Source organism: Triturus cristatus, chromosome 12, assembly GCF_964204655.1.
Source record: "Triturus cristatus chromosome 12, aTriCri1.1, whole genome shotgun sequence".
NCBI lineage: Eukaryota > Metazoa > Chordata > Amphibia > Caudata > Salamandridae > Triturus > Triturus cristatus.
This window is the reverse complement of record NC_140595.1, coordinates 102,537,564-102,555,222: the sequence shown is the minus strand read 5'-3', so window position 1 is coordinate 102,555,222 and position 17,659 is coordinate 102,537,564. Positions and strand designations below refer to the sequence as shown.

The 17,659-nt window shown below is 49.0% G+C and overlaps 1 protein-coding gene across 1 annotated transcript in view; it reads right to left on the bottom strand.

The window, feature by feature from the left end:
• Window positions 1–17,659, bottom strand: part of LOC146772748 (rho guanine nucleotide exchange factor 11-like) — a 249,882-nt gene that overhangs the window by 193,646 nt on the left and 38,577 nt on the right. Inside the window, 2 exon segments of the mRNA XM_085637026.1 lie at window positions 11,527–11,606; window positions 14,906–15,052. Coding sequence (XP_085493152.1) covers window positions 11,527–11,606; window positions 14,906–15,052 — 227 coding nt within the window.

Genomic DNA, 17,659 nt, shown 5'->3' with positions numbered 1-17,659 from the left:
CTAAAACTAAAAAATATTTCAAATGTTGAACCACATGAAAGCAATGAGTAGTCACTGGTCAAATAGATCACAAGTCTACCGGTTTGATAATAAACAAAGTCGGGTATTACAATTTGTAAAAGAATAGCATATAGAAAGAAGAGCTGATTTGCTTCAGTGTTTTGGAAAGAGACCCGGATTAGACAATATCTACCAGCCTATGATCCTCTGTTTGTTATGTTGTTGATAGATTTAAGCCAGCTGATTGACAGGCCAGGCTACAGAATCCTTGGGAATCGTTGTATTCTCTCCTACTTATGTCAGACTTCAAAGACACACATTGTATCTAAAATTTTTGAGCTCCCAGAATGATCTGAAACACATACACAAGTAAGAGATGAAAGTACAGAAATGGACTATGAAAATGGCAGAAAAGTCCTATGTTCATTGATGTCCTATAGGTTACAAAGAGTCAACCTTAAGCAGTATGATAGAAACTAGCGTGATTGCAATAAAGCAAGAGCTATGGTCCATAGAGGTTGGGATAGAAGCAAAGTACTCATCTTTTGAAGGAAATCCATAGGCAGGTTGGAGATATCACATCTTGCACACACGATATACATTAGTGGGGGGAAAACTAGACATGCCTTCGTTTATTTCATGCTCCGCTGGCTCGGGTTCTGAAGCCACTATAGATGTTATCCCTAAAGAGGGCAGTGACGCCTAGGATGTCAAAAACTATAGATCAATATCATTAATCAATATTGACTGCAAATTATACGCCAATGTCCTGGCAAGAAGATTAGAGAAGGTGAAATCAAAACATCGTTCCATCCCAAACTGGATTCTCGAAAGGCAGACTGGATGCGAATAACATCTGGGTCTGCTGCCAAGCAGGTCAGGATAAATGGTCATCTATCACACTCATTTTAACTGGAACAGGGCAACAGGCAGGGATATCCACTCTCCACTCTCCCCGCTCCTATTCCTATTAGCAATCAAACCCATTCTTTCCTTCCTGAAACAGAATGATAACATTAAAGGTGTACCGTTTGAATCAGGCAGGCAACTAGTCGCGGCCTATGCCGATGACTTTCTAATCTTCATTTAAGGTGCAGATACAGCAATCCCTCAGATTGGACCGGAAATTGAAAAATACTCAAGTTTCTGGCTATAAACTTAATTGTTCGAAAACTGAGATCTTTTCCTTGAGCATTCTCTATACTCCCTTGATTCTAGGCAACTCTGACCTGAAATGGCAACATTTTGCACTTAAATACCTTGGTATCTGGTTTGAGAAAGAGCTACAATCTTCCCTCATGATCACATAGCCTAGTAGGGTAGGACGGACACAGCAAAAATGATGATGGCACCACTAAGCAACTTCCTCTTGAGCATGCTTCACATAAATCTTTCCACCACCTTCTTTAAAGCCATAGACAAGCATATCTCAGATATCCTTTGGAAAGGGAAAAGAGCTAGGATAGCCGGTCCCAACCTTAAATTGAGCAGGAACAGCGGAGGTCTGAATATGACTGATTTTCACAAACACCAAAAAGCTTTTTAGCGGCTCAGGGCAACTGGTGGTTCAAAGATGCAGATGACCACTCCCTGCCGTGGCTCAAAATTGAATCCCACTTTCTATCCCCCTCCCTCTAAGCTCCACCCTTACCATCAGAGGCCTCTAGAAACTACTCCTGGTCCACTCGCTCTCCTTAATTCCAGACATGATGGAAGAACTGTCTTGTGTGACCAGTGGTCCAAAAGGGGTATCAATTCCGTTGGAGACTTATGCACATCCCTGAATCCCATTCCGTTTGCTTACTGCATCCAATCAAGTTCTTTTACAAAACTTAAAAGAGCCATTAGATCACTACTGAAGCCACATACTCCAGATCTTCCCAGCCTACTTGGAAATCTTAAAAAGCTCGCCCACTCCGCATCACATATCTAGAAGTTACATGACCCCCCCCCCCCCAGAGTACACCTCCTCAACAATTTGAAAAAAAAATGGTCCCCATACATCCCAGAAGACCTGACATCACATTTTTCGGACGCTACCTGAAATAGAATCTGGCATTCGCCTTTCTGGTTAAATTTACACTTGCAATTGTGCAGTCTAGATTTTGGGTGATACACAAAACCTACTGGACACCATCCAGATTTCATAATCTAGGTATCCTAAAATCAGATAATTGCAGGCACTGTATCACTCGGCTCACTTGAGAATATGTTTTTCACATGTAAAATGGTTCACCCCCTCTGAACCAAAATTAATCAGACGATTTATGGCATCTTTAAGATTCAGCTCACACCATCGTTCCTAACTGTGACGTTAAGCCTTGTGGCACATCCACTTGACACTGGTCTCCCTGCACATAACTTCACAGCTATTAGAGCTAATGCTTGCCCTGTGCTCCAAAACAGTCCTGTCAGAGTAGAAATCTTCCACAGAAATCCCCTTTAGCAAATGGCAGAATACACTAAGCACCACCAGGAGCGCAGACGACATAATATAAATATACAAGAAACTACATAACACATCACACTTGTGCTGCCTACGGAATGCACTTGATTTATACACACAGCTGTGAGACCGGCCTCGTGGCGTGGGCCCTCCCGACCAGCAAGCCACCCTACAACTGCACCGATCCCCGATGTCACAGACTTCCGGCAACCATGGCCCAACATCCCGATGGCCGGCCAGACCCCAACACGCATGCCCAGCCGAGGGAGAGAGAAACCCCCCAAGCCAGACTGGGAGGCGCCGTCCCTGTCACACCTCTGGTCTCTTCCCCAAGGAAGGTTTCGATCGGCCACCAGGCCCCCGGTGAGCGGGCGCCTCGCCTGCTGGGTGTCTGGAGTCCCTCCCCGACCCACCTGAACAGATCAAAGGGCCAAGCGACAGGACGTCCCGGCACACCGCCCCCAGGCACCAAGACCCCTCTCGGCGAGGACTCCGGACTTCAAAGAGGAGGAGGAGTATAACAAGAGGTGCTGAAGGGACGGGAGGCAGAGAAGACCTGGACTGACGAGAGCCTGTTGACCTGGTCGCGGTTCGATCGCTCCCCGAACCGAAGAACCCCCCGAACTCTGAACCATCTGAGCCCTGCTGACGCTGTCGCGGCTCCCCGAACTCTGAACCATCTGAGCCCTGCTGACGCTGTTGCGGCTCCCCGAACTCTGAACCATCTGAGCCCTGCTGATGCTGTCGCGGCTCCCCGAACTCCGAACCACCTGTGCCTGCTGAGTGACTCACGGCACTCTCCTCCAAGGGAATCGGCAGAGATTGCCAAAAGAAGCAACATCCCCCAGCTCAAGGATTGAGAGCTGTGCGCAGGATACTCCGCAGAGACACTGAACTCAAAGACTGTCCCGCTACCCCCATACCCCCCATCACGAGATTGCCGCCGCTTGTGGCACTGATTCCATACCTGCCTTCCGGATCATAAAGATCCCTTACGTCCACGATAAAGTATACTGTCTTACGAAGAACTACTGTGTGGTGTCCCTATGCCAGATAGTGCAAGCTCAGTGTGTGCGATCCTAGGTACGAGACCCTTCCAGGAAGGGCCTCCCCGCCCTTGCTCGGCCTAACTCTGGGAGAGGTGGGTCAACGGGTGGTCAGGAACGTATTCCGAAGCCGCCCGGAGAACGCCTTCCAACATTTGGTGGCAGACGACGGGATCCGAGCCGGCACCTAGAGATCGTGCAGTAAATGACTGACGCACTACCGAAAAGAAATGGAAGGAGAAACCTCCCTAGGTGCCGCAGGTACCAACACAAGCACGACATTCCGAGAGGACCAGTTGGAATATTATACGCACCGAGAATTAAAACAATTCTGCAAAGACCTTGGAATCGCTACCACCGGATTAAGCACGAAAGAGGATTTCCAGGGAGCATTGAAGACCTGGGTCGAGGCAGGAGCTTCCCGGGCCCAAACAGAAGGAGAGACGCAAAACGAACCACAAAGCATCCCGGGGAGGAGCAGCGCCCCAGATGGGGGCCTATCCCCGGAGGAGCTAGTGGACCGAGAAAGGGGCCTCAACCACGAACTAGAGCTCGCAAAACTGAAAATCGAGGGGGAGCTAAAACTGGCCGAGACAAAGTTGGCAGTAGAACAATTACGCCTACAAGGAGAACTCGAGGAAAAGAAACGACAGAGAGAACACGAAGAAAGAAAACTCCAACTAGAACACGAACGCAGCCTGAAAGAGATCGAGCTCAAGGCTAAAAGTGAGGAGGCCAGACCCTCGGGAAATCAACCCCTCTCCTCCGTTGTGGAACCAAAGGTCCACATCCCCAAGGATGTGGTGAAAGAATATTACAAGAACGACAACATGCAGCAATGGTTCAAGGCCTACGAAGTTGCCATGACCTCCCACCGAGTCCCGCAGAAAGACTGGGGGGCGTGGTTGTGGGGCCGGTTCCTGAGCGAGGGGAGAGATACCCTGCTAGACCTGCCCTCCACGGTGCTGAACTCCTACAGCCACATGAAAGAGGCCCTAGTAGCCAGATATGGGCTCACCCCCGAAATGTACCGGCAACGGTTTCGAGACTGCAAAAAGATACCCGGTACCACATGGGTGGAGTACGTGAACTTTTACAGCCGGGCCTTGGACGGGTGGATCAAGGGCAGCAAGGTCTCCACCTTTGAGGAGCTGTTCGACCTAATCGCGTGGGAACACTTGTCCGCCAATTACTTTGTGGAGTTAAGCCAGCACCTCCTGGACAGCAAGCTCACTGACCCTCGAAAACTGGCCGTCGAAGCTGACTGATGGGTGAACACCCGGGCCTCCCGGGGTCCCGTGGGAGACTACGGTCGCCACAGTCAGGGACCCCCCCGCCAGAGGGGCGGAGGGAATCAAGGCCGACCGAGAGAATTCTCGGGGGGCTCCCAGCACAGTCCCCCCAGAGGACAACCTCCGCACTTTCCAGCCGCATCTCCAGCCAGCACCGGGCAACCGGGGAGGTCGGGACCCCGATTCAGGATCACCTGTTTCCGCTGCCAACAGACCGGACACTATGCCAGTGACCCCCAGTGTTCCATGTACCAACAACCCGCAGCGACAACCCCTCCGGCTTGACAAATGGCCTCCGTAGCCCTAGGAGAAGAGATGGAAGACTCCGAAGAATGGGAGCCAGCCGCCATGGCCCTGGTCTCCCTAGGGGACCGAGAGATGGTCCCCGGAACACCCATGCCCGCCAACACGAAGAAGGACCGACAGCAGGTGACGGTCAATGGTCACCGCGTCGAGGGCCTCCGCGACACCGGGGCGAGTGTCACAGCGGTCCACTGCCACCTGGTCTCCGAAGACCAGATCCTGCCCGACGCCTTTTGTCCAGTCATATCTTCGGACAATTCCGAGAGCCTATGCCGGATGGCCCTGGTCCCCTTCGAATGGGGGGGAGTCACCGGTAAATTGAGGGTGGCAGTCCGAACCTCCCAGCCCGTAGACTGCCTCTTGGGCAACGACCTTGAGAGTTCCCCGTGGGGACAAGTGGAACGAAGAGCCCATCTAGAGATGATGGGCCTACCCGAATGGGTATGCACCACCACGCGCTCTATGACTATCAGATTGCCTTCCTCCGAGGGAGGTGAGGCCATCCCGCTGAACACAGTCGCCGTCCCCGAGGTCCGGGACGCACTACCCGAGCCCGACGACCCTCTTCCGGAGGAAGCAACCATCCCCGATGACGGGTCGGTGCATCCAGATCCCGAACCGCTGACCGAGCTCGGGAACCTGCCCGAAAAGGCCCAGTGGCACTGCGAGGGAGGTCCCTCCCGAGAAGAATTCTGCCAGGAACAAGCCACCTGCCCTTCCCTCATTGGACCCCAACAACAGGCCGAAGCCCAAGCAGCAGGCGACCAGTCCGGAACCCACTGGCTATACTGGGAAAACGGCCTCCTGTACAGCAAACAGAAGTCGGCCGAGTTGGGATCGGCCCGAGTACTGGTGGTAACCCTGTGCTTCCGAAGTCTCCTCCTGGGCCTGGCCCATGATGTACCCCTGGCAGGACACTTAGGCCAAGATAAGACCTACCAGCGACTCGTTAGCCACTTCTATTGGCCCAAGATGCGAGCGAATGTGGAGGCCCACTGCAAGTCATGCCTCACGTGCCAGGCCAGCGGAAAGAGTGGGGGGAAACGCAAGGCTCCGCTACAACCCTTCCCCGTTGTTAGTACCCCTTTTGAGTGGGTGGGAATCGACATCGTGGGACCTTTGGATCCCAAGACCGCCCAGGGCCACCGGTTCATCCTCGTCCTGGTGGATCATGCCACCCGCTACCCCGAGGCCATTCCCCTCCGCACCGTGACGGCCCCCATGGTGGGCCGGGCCTTGATGGGGATCTTCTCCCGCGTGGGGTTCCCTCGCGAAGTCGTGAGTAATCGTGGCACGAACTTTATCTCCAAATACATGCGGTCCCTATGGCAGCAGTGCGGGGTATCATACAAGTTCACCACCCCATACCACCCCCAAGGGAATGACCTAGTCGAGCGATTTAACAGGACCCTGAAAGGGATGATCATGGGCCTCGAAGAACCCCTACGCCGGAGATGGGACGTCCTCCTCCCTTGCCTCCTGTTCGCCTACCGAGAGGTTCCCCAAAAATCTCTGGGGTTCAGCCCGTTCGAACTACTGTACGGACACCCCGTCCGGGGACCCCTGAGCCTGGTCCAAGAGGTCTGGGAAACGACTCCCCGGGGGACCCCTCCTGATGTGTTCCGATACATCCTGGCGCTCCGCAACAGACCCGGAAATTCCGAGCACTCACAGAGACAAACCTCGAGGCTAGCCAGGAAGAGATGAAGCGCTGGTATGACCAGAATGCCATGCTGGTCGAGTTTCAGCCGGCCCAACAGGTCTGGGTCATGGCCCCGGTGAGACCCTGCGCCCTCCAAGACAAATGGACTGGTCCCTTCAAGGTGGTCGAGCGAAAGAGCCAAGTCACCTATCTAGTAGATGTGCAGTCCCCGCGGAACCCCCTCCGGGTTCTCCACGTGAACCGCCTCAAACCCCACTTTGTGAGGACGGAGTTGAGTTTGCTCCTGGCCACCGACGATGGGACTGAAGAAGACACAGAGCCCCTTCCAGACCCCCTGTGTGCTAAAGAGACAGATGGCTCCGTGGAGGGGGTGAGACTGTCAACCACCCTCATCCCCCAACAGTCCGGCGACTGTCGCCGGCTACTAAGGCAATTCATGGACCTCTTCTCCCTAACCCCTGGGGTCACCGACTGGTGTGTCCACGACGTAGACACCGGCGACAGCCCGCCAGTGAGACACCGAGCCTACCGGGTCCCTGATCGGGTCCGAACCTGCATCCAGACCGAGGTAGCTAAGATGTTGGCCCTCGGGGTGATTGAACCCTCCGACAGCCCCTGGGCCAGCCCGGTAGTCCTGGTCCCGAAAGCGGCTGCCCCTGGCGTCGCCCCCGAGCTGAGATTCTGTGTGGACTACCGAGGACTCAATGCGGTCACCCGAGCGGACGCTCACCCTATCCCCCGCACCTACGAGCTCATCGACCGCCTCGGGGTCGCTCGCTACCTCAGCACCTTCGACCTAACCTGCGGATACTGGCAGATTGCGCTTACTGAGGGAGCCAAGGAGCGCTCTGCCTTCTCCACCCCGGATGGGCGCTACCGCTTTAGGGTGATGCCGTTTGGAATGAAGAATGCCCCGGCCACCTTCCAGCGACTGGTGAACAGGGTCCTGTCCGGACTAGAGGGGTTCAGCGCAGCGTACCTCGGCGATATAGCCGTATTCAGCTCCCAATGGACCGAGCACCTCCAGCACCTCCGACAAGTACTGCTGGCTCTGCGCCAGGCCGGCCTCACCATCAAAGCCAGCAAATGTCAAATTGGACAAGGCTCCGTAGTCTATCTGGGGCACCAGGTGGGAAGCGGGCAGGTCGCCCCCCTCCAGCCGAAGATCGACGCCATCCTGTCCTGGGAACCCCCAACGACCCAAACGGAAGTCCGGGCCTTCCTGGGCCTCACCGGTTACTACCGGAGGTTTATTAAGAACTATGGCAGCATCGCAGGCCCCCTCACAGAGCTAACCTCCAAAAAACACCCGAAGAAAATACAATGGACTTCCCCGTGCCAAAAAGCGTTCAACGCCTTGAAGGCCGCTATGTGTACTGCTCCGGTACTCAAGGCCCCCGACTACTCTCAGGAGTTTGTGGTCCAGACGGACGCCTCGGAACACAGCATCGGGGCCGTCCTCTCACAGTTCAACGACAAGGGCATAGATCAGCCCATAGCCTTCATCAGCCGAAGGTTGCTACCTCGAGAACAGCGGTGGAGCACCATTGAAAGGGAGACCTTCGCAGTAGTCTGGGCCCTCAAAAAGCTACGGCCCTACTTGTTCGGAACACACTTCCGAGTTCAAACGGATCACCGACCCCTGCGGTGGTTGATGCAGATGCGAGGAGAAAACCCCAAGCTGCTACGATGATCAATCTCCCTCCAGGGGATGGATTTCACTGTGGAGCATCGCCCCGGGACGGACCACGCCAACGCGGACGGCCTGTCCAGATTCTTCCGCTTCAGCGAGGAGAACCCCCAAGTGGATGGGTAGTTCTCCCCGCCTTTCAGCTGGGGGGGGCACGTGTGAGACCGGCCTCGTGGCGCGGGCCCTCCCGACCAGCAAGCCACCCTACAACCGCACCGATCCCCGATGTCACAGACTTCCGGCAACCATGGCCCAACATCCCGATGGCCGGCCAGACCCCAACACGCATGCCCAGCCGAGGGAGAGAGAAACCCCCCAAGCCAGACCGGGAGGCGCCGTCCCTGTCACACCTCTGGTCTCTTCCCCAAGGAAGGTTTCGATCGGCCACCAGGCCCCCGGTGAGCGGGCGCCTCGCCTGCTGGGTGTCTGGAGTCCCTCCCCGACCCACCTGAACAGATCAAAGGGCCAAGCGACAGGACGTCCCGGCACACCGCCCCCAGGCACCAAGACCCCTCTCGGCGAGGACTCCGGACTTCAAAGAGGAGGAGGAGTATAACAAGGGGTGCTGAAGGGATGGGAGGCAGAGAAGACCTGGACTGACGAGAGCCTGCTGACCTGGTCGCGGCTCGATCGCTCCCCGAACCGAAGAACCCCCCGAACTCTGAACCATCTGAGCCCTGCTGACGCTGTCGCGGCTCCCTGAACTCTGAACCATCTGAGCCCTGCTGACGCTGTCGCGGCTCCCCGAACTCTGAAACATCTGAGCCCTGCTAACGCTGTCGCGGCTCCCCGAACTCTGAACCATCTGAGCCCTGCTGACGCTGTCGTGGCTCCCCGAACTCTGAACCATCTGAGCCCTGCTGACGCGGTCGCGGCTCCCCGAACTCTGAACTACCTGAGCCCTGCTGACGCTGTCGCGGCTCCCCGAACTCTGAACCACCTGTGCCTGCTGAGTGACTCGCGGCACTCTCCTCCAAGGGAATCGGCAGAGATTGCCAAAAGAAGCAACATCCCCAAGCTCAAGGATTGAGAGCTGTGCGCAGGATACTCCGCAGAGACACTGAACTCAAAGACTGTCTCGCTACCCCCATACCCCCCATCACGAGATTGCCGCCGCTTGTGGCACTGATTCCATACCTGCCTTCCGGATCATAAAGATCCCTTACGTCCACGATAAAGTATACTGTCTTACGAAGAACTACTGTGTGGTGTCCCTCTGTCAGATAGTGCAAGCTCAGTGTGTGCGATCCTAGGTACGAGACCCTTCCAGGAAGGGCCTCCCCGCCCTTGCTCAGCCTAACTCTGGGAGAGGTGGGTCAACGGGTGGTCAGGAATGTATTCCGAAGCCCCCCGGAGAACGCCTTCCAACAACAGCCTTAACATTCTTCCCCCTCTCGGAATTCCACTCATCCACCACGACATAACTAAATCATTAGTATACACTTAGTAGCCCTGCCCTCACTGCAGAGCCTGATGACTTGGCACCCTCTCTCCACTCTTTCTCTCTAACTTCACCCTCATCTTTTCCTGGCTTTTCTCCCTCCTTCCTTTACTATTTTTTTTCTGTTCATACATATATTGAGCACACTTGGGGAACTCAACTCTCATCTAATTTGGATATCCCACACTCAGCTCCCTACTATCTTTAGATATGCTCTCAATGTACCTCTCTTTGTAGCACCATGTTTGACAAATGGTACACCAACAACCAATATTGTAAGCCTGGGCGGAGTACAAAAAAACTGCTTTAGATAAATGCGGTTCACTGTGACTTTTGGTGCCAGGTGCTCATGCCTCACTGTGCAACCATCGTGAATGGCACCATACACAGCGCAAGCAGGCAGCTGCTTTCTTTCTGCCGCTCAAGTAGATTTTTTACTCGAGCAGCAGCTTTCTCAATGCAAACAGACGGTTTCTCAACGCGAGCAGACGCGACCACTCGCAATGAGAAACGCGTTGATCTCGCCGGGAGGTTGATTTTCCATGCTCACACTCGCCAACTTGACGTTGACGATCGCGAACGAGGAAAAACTCGCCAAGAGGTGGGTTTTCCTAGCTCGCCAACTTAACGTTGACGAACGCAAGTGAGGAAAAAAACTCTGCGAGCTCCAAGTAATGTGGAATTTGGAAAACTCCGCAAATTCCGCGAGCAAAGTAGAGTTCACTTACAATATTGCTTCATTATGTTTACTTAGACTATACGTCAAATGTTTACATATGTGGTCATATGAAGTTCCACAATGTACCCTGTCGTGTGTCTTCACTATCTGTTCCATAACTGCTTATTTTATTTTCAATAAAATTGTTTGAACAAAAATAATGTAATCTTAGTTTTCATGGATAGTGCACCATGTATGATATTGTATTGTTGGACTCAGCAAATAGCATCTATGAGAATCTCAATGCTAGTCTGGCCCTCCTCAGATGACAGAGAATTATATCCTGCCCTTCTGTTGACAGACACTACGCTGGATAATATTAACATCTTGGAGACTTCTGTCCTACTACCAGTAATGAACATTCCCCATCGTGTCTCTACATCTTGTCAGAAGTAATCTGTGAAAATGTGTGAGTGTTAAAAGTGTTCTTTTTGTGTACTACTACTACTTAGGGATGTTAAACTCCAAACACTGTAGCTCCTTTCCCATATGGATCAAACAGACAATACTGCACACTTCTGTCCCACTAGGCCTCCACCAAGTATTAACTAAAGTGTCCCCCGATTACTAAGACTAAACTGATGCTAGTGCTCAATGGTGCTGTGTTTTTTATTTTACCACCTCTATTTTCCCCGTGACTATTTTTCTGCATTGATCCCTACTATAGAGTGGCAGGCTATGGTTTCCCCTTAGGACCTCAACTAAAGTGTGTCTTCAAAGGAACTGAGGTTTACATCGTTTAGCAGAACCTGGACCAAATGTCAAATATATTAACAGTCACCAAAGGCTCCAATGAGCAGATGGTTCAAATAAATTCAATCTTTTGCACAAAGTCACAACCCTTATTATGACCAGCAGAGTCAGACCCAAGAGGTGTAAACCTCTTACAATCAATAGGAATAAAATCACTCTTAAATGAATTCATACCCAGGATAGCATGAGGTCACCGATCTCTTCGATGATTGGTCCTTCTTCTCTTAGCTTCTTCAGGGGTTCCGCCAGTAAATCTGATAAAAGTGATGGTGATGAAAGGAGTAATTTGAGGTAGGATAGAGACAGAGAATTGTTAGAGATTTAGTTTGGCAACGGTTCTATCTTTGAAACAACTCATTTTTATGTTTATCAAATTACCATAGTTGGAAAAGAGCTGGGTATATTGGTCTTCCATTACATTCAACGTCTACAATGACTAAAGTGATCATTAAGGCAAGGCAGAAAATGACCAAATGAACTCATGTTTACCATGTGCCGAAGTTCAACAAATGCAGTTGTGGGGGCTCATTTAAATTCAACACCAAGACCCAAGTTACCACAAGCCAGCCCGTAATACTAAAATCAACTTCTGGGGTAATATGGTTTTCTATCTGTAACCTGGAATGGTCACTTCATCATTTATTGCAGACACACTTTTTACTGGGACTCAAAGTTTAGACAACCCAACCACTATCATCATTGCAATATGGTGGTCAACATTGGATGTTCACATAGTTTACAAGATGTGCTTACATCTGCCTCAATTCAATCACATGAAGCAACCAGGCTGCATGTTAGAAACATTAATCATCCACATAGCTGCTGGAAAACTAGAAGATCAAGTTACTTCCCTTCAGAAAGTCTCCTTCTAACTACAGATTGATCACCTTTATATTAACCCCAGGCACCCGACTGAACACTCTATTTTTAAACATTAATTGTTCAAGCACGTTGGTAAGTGGCTCCGTCAGACTCCACAAAGGTCTTGCTCAGTTCCGAAAGTGATGGTACAGGTGCTTCATCAGCATGCTGACATCAGTTTTGTCTTTCACTCTTGGCCAGCCTTGGACTTCGATCAGTCATGACAAATCAGAGGTGACAATGTGCCAAAACTAACTCGGAAACTTTTAAAATGCACAGTAGTCCAGTCCAAAGATGGTGAAGCAGGGAGGGCAGTGAATAATCTACAGTTGGATAGAGTATGACTGATCCAGGTCCAAGGGTGGCCATATGGTAGTGAAGAATAAGTTTACAGGCAATCTGATAAGATGATAGCCCGTATAAGGAAGAAAGTCTCCAAAACACTGTCGGTACGTGAAATTAAGTCCTCAAGCTGTCCTTGGCCCAGCACTGTGGTACTGGTCCCCAAGGCTGCCCCTCCAGGTACTACCCCAGATCACAGTAACTAAGGGGGATAAAGACAGGCCTGGGTTCTCTATCCCAGAAGGCTACCAGTTTCGGGTGATGCCCTTCGGGTTGAAGAACAACTATTTCACCTTCCAGAGTTGATCAATCAGGTCCTAGCTGGGTTGGAGAACGTCAGTGCCACCCACACCTACACCTACACCGTCAGTTCTTGCTGGGATTACTACCTGGGCCACCCCCAAGAAGGACTTCAGGCTCTGCAGGTCTGACTATCAATGTTGGTAAGTGCCAGATAGGGCAGGGTTCAGTGGTCTGCTTGGGACACCAAGTGAGAAGAGACACGGTACATGCTCCTCCAGGCCAACATTCAGAACATACTGCCTTGGGAACCCCCTTTCTTCCCCTCCAAAGATCCAGACAGAGGTAAAGGTCTTCCAGAACATCACCGGGTATAACAGGAGACTTGTCAGGGGGTGCAGCACCATTGTGGCTCCCTTGACAGAGCTAACTTCTAAGTAGCAGCCCTGACAGGTGATCTGGACGGAGGACTGCCAGACTGCTTTTGACACCCTGAAAAAGGCCATGTGCACAGATGTGTGCTTATGCCCACGCATGCGCATTCGTGAGGAAGAAGCTATCCAGGAGGCAGCAAGTTGGAGCCCCGGGACGCGGCAGCTCAGGTAAGTAATTTTCTTTATGTATTGTTTATAAGTAATTGTAAAATGAGGGCGGGAGGGAGGCGGGTGGCGCGTAGTGGGGCTACGCGAAGTGTGCGGGTGGTCGTAGATTTGCCCCCACTCCGTAATACTTCACGTAGCTTCACTACGCCCACTACGCCCAGGGCTGGTTTTTACACAAGTCGATTGTGGCCTCAGACAATCTGGGGTCAGGACAGGGAGGCATGAAATTCCATTCACCTCTGAGTGAGAAAACCTCCAGAACCTTCTCCTACTTCTAAATTGGCACCAGGTATGAATATTGAACCCTCAGTCCAAACTCTTCAGAATACTTCTGTACCTGTGATGACTCAGACGGACTGCTGTGCTGCTCTGCAAGAAGACATGGATCACTTGACCTGAGTAACCAGGGTTTGTAACATGTTAATTTAAAAACCCTCATTCACGTACATAGGTCGTATGGCGGTATATCTTGGTTCTCTGCCAAATTTTAAAACGTGACATCATTATCAGGCTTCTTTTTCATATGCTTACCTTCACCTGGAGGAAAACCACTGGTTATTACAGTAGTGATCAAGGAAAGGTGAGTGTCAAGTGCTCTAGTGAAGTGAGTTAAAAAATGGGAAATATAAAAACCTTGTATGTCCTGGGCAGTATTTTTAATAAATCTGGAATCAAGGTAAGTAAAAACAGTGTTGTGCGTGGAAAGACGAGTTATCAGTCTAACGCACTAGAAATGTCAAAAAATAGTTTGACATGTTCCAGCCCTTAAAGTTCGCCCATACAGGTCGGCGGGGCTTTCTTCAGGACCTCAGAGAAGTGATAGAGGCTGTGAATAATGGCATCAGCCTTAGAGAACCATACTTTGGTTCGCTATTTTCGAAGAAGGTCATTAGTACCTTCAAGACCGGTATTAAGGGCTCCAACAGGATACCGGTGGGCACATTGAACCTGCTGCTTTTCTCGTACAGAGCGACTTGTGCTCGCTCTTCCTACAGCGCCCCGGGGCACATGGGTGATTAGTGCCTAGGATTATTCTAAAGAGGAAACTGTAGTTGAAAGTATTGTTCAGAGATCACCATATTCTCTGCCTGGAATTATCAACCATCCACAAAACCACAAGCCTGGTCTGAAGTTATCTTCACCTTTTCTTTGCAACCCAGACAACTTCTGATTTACCCACAAGCTTCTTTTTACAAAACGTATTATTGTGTAATCTCCATTCAGTTTATACAGTAACAGCACACTCGACTCACTGCTGAAATTACTACCCTTTGCTGTGTAATCCAAGAGGTGTAATATTCTGGATCAAGATGAACAACGTGTTCAGCTGCTCCAACTGTAACATAGGCAGGTGCAAATTGTTTGCAACTGTATTGTAAACAAGCCTGCAACCCAACTGTGCCCCACAATCATTGTACACTAAGAACTGAATTATGCCAAGTATGGACATTAACGATTGTCAATAAATAATGATAGTAATATGTATCAATCCCCCAGCAGCCTCTTACCGTGTATTTTAATCAACACGGGGAAATTAGGAAACAGAAGCAAGAAATCTTTATTAGACAGAAGATTCCTTCTCTTCATAGGCTCATAGAAATTGAGTTCTAGCGCTCGGAAGATCCTTGAGTAAAACATCTCCGTTCTAAACAGCTCTGCAACAAGATAAAAAAAAAATTAGGACTGTGCATATCGAGTAGGAGACAATTGGAATATAAATATAGGAATGACAGAATATTCAGAATGCAATTCACCTTTTATTATGGCGATGTACTAAATAGAACCACCTGAACCCATGCATTTTAACTAAATAGGCAGCTTGCCCAAGATCACAATTTTAAAATGGGCAAAAATCAACCACTACCCAAAAGATTACTTAAATTCAAAATAACTGCAAATGTACTCTTTGTCCTGAATCATTTGACCATTACATATATTTTTTTGTCCCAGCTATGCAGAGTTTAGGAAAAAGTGACCTATACCCCCATGCCGGATTTTATCGTTTAGGAGACCAGTAGATGCTCTGCAAGTTCATAGATCAAATTCTACAAAATGGTTAGTGTTCGCCATATCAGGGTACCTGCTTTATACTTGGCGCATTAGGTCTAAGTTGTTAACTGCAAAGTAAAGCAGAGGACAACACATGCCTTGGCATAGTATGTTAATAACACTATGACTTTTTTGAAAAATTTTATTTTTCTATTTTGTTTTTAACTGGCCATACGTTTCTATTCACTTTTTATTATTTTACATTTTTATGATTTTTATGATATGACAATCATTCATAGTATATTGTATTTTATCAAGAAAGATTGTTGTTTATACATTTTGTGAATGATCTCTATTTGATCGAATAAAGAATATCAATCTATCTAACTGCAAATAAGTATTTTTCTGGTTGGGCCAGAAACTGAAAAAAATGAAGCAAACGCTACATCTTTAAATTTCCACAACGCATTAACAGAAAAAGCACTGGAAAATCAAAAGTAAGGTTTGTCTGCCAGTCCTTTGGCTTTATCAATGCTTTTTTATCATGTTTTTGAGAAAATATATTGTTGGTCAGCTGCTGGAGCCTCAGCAATAGCAAAACAAAAAAGGAAATTGACTAAAAGCAAAAATATACTTTGGTATCAAAAAGCACATCTTGCCATAGTAGACCCTGGCTCTGAAGGGAACTACTGTACGCAACGATGTGCTCGTCGTGAAAGAGCAGAATGCAGTCACGCACACTAAAGATAGCCCATAGCCGAAGTGGGACGATGCACTGCTCTAATCTGTAGGGGGAGTGATACAACAACAGAAGAAGGCATTAAGAGGGCTGGCTGATAGCCTCAAAGAGTAAGATCGGTGTTTATATTCACTGAAAAAAACAAAGTTTAAAGTAACTTTATAGTTAGGTGAAATGTTCAGTAACAACATAATGTTTTTAACTAAACAAAAGTACAGAAATTCACTAGTTTTAGTTCTCGTAAGTAACTATATCTCGCACCCCACCATGCACAGTTTGCTGATCAATAATTTAATTGCAAATATTGCAGTGATATCATCAATGATGTCATAGAAGAAGTCATGAGTGATGTAATATTTGGGGTAATTGGCAGTGCATGGAGTGGGCATGAGTCACAGTTACCTTCGGGCACGAGTTATAGCTCATTGAAATAACTAGAGCTGGTGAATTTCTGTGGCTTTTAGAGTTTAAAACATAATGTTGTTGCTGAACATTTCATAAAACTAACGTTACTTTAACCTTTGTTTTTTTCAATGAACTTCAAGTTTTTTTTAACCTAAAGTAATATTTTATTATCATATGTAAAGCCAAATCACTGCCATGCATGGCCTTGGGTCTGGCTGTACGGCCTGGTTTGTGGCCACTACCTGTGGCCAACCCCTCACAGGCAGCCAACCCCACGCCTTTGGCAATGCATGGCAGGGGATGGGGGGGTTGGCCAAAGGCCAGGCATAGAGGGCCCCAAAGGGCAACCCCCGCTGGCAAACAAACCTCTCCCGTTCCTTCGCACACAACACCCACTCTATATGTAAAGCAGTCCTATCATCTTTCTCCAGAAATTATCAATAATTGCAATCAAATATATATTCCAATAGTGGCAAACAACATTTAAAGAACTTTTTTGGAGCTACATGTCTGTAACTCTTTCTTTTTACACAGTTTTTATTTTTACATTTAGATATGAAATTTTTTAAAATAAATAGTCAAGATATATCATTTTTTCTTTAAGAAAATAATAAATAAAACAAATATATCTCTGTAATCTCTTATAGCGCTTTACACCCCAGAAACTAAAATGGTAAAAATAACCACATCAAGGCCATGTAGTTATGTGATACATCAGCAACACATAAAATACCTCAATGTGACCAGCCCCTAGGTGACAATGCGATCCCAGCTGTAGCGCAAAAGCTTTAGCCTGGGAAATTCCTTTCAAAATATGGTAAGTTCTCCTAGGGTCATGGTTTCAATGATCCAGAACAATTATGTTTCTTTTTTCTAGTGTTGCTGAGGGGCAGAAGCAGTCACTACAGCCCCCTCACAACATACACACATATTGGCGATGTCTCTGTCCCTTCTAGGGACATCACCAAAAACAAAATATATGTAAATATCTCTCCCAGGGCATTATTGGGTGCTCTTTGAAGGAGCAGTGAATACTAAATCAGTGGCTGCTCATTTATTATTCACTGTTTGCAATTTTTAATTATTTTATGGATGTCCCTGTTCTACCCAGGACACCCAATGTTTTTTG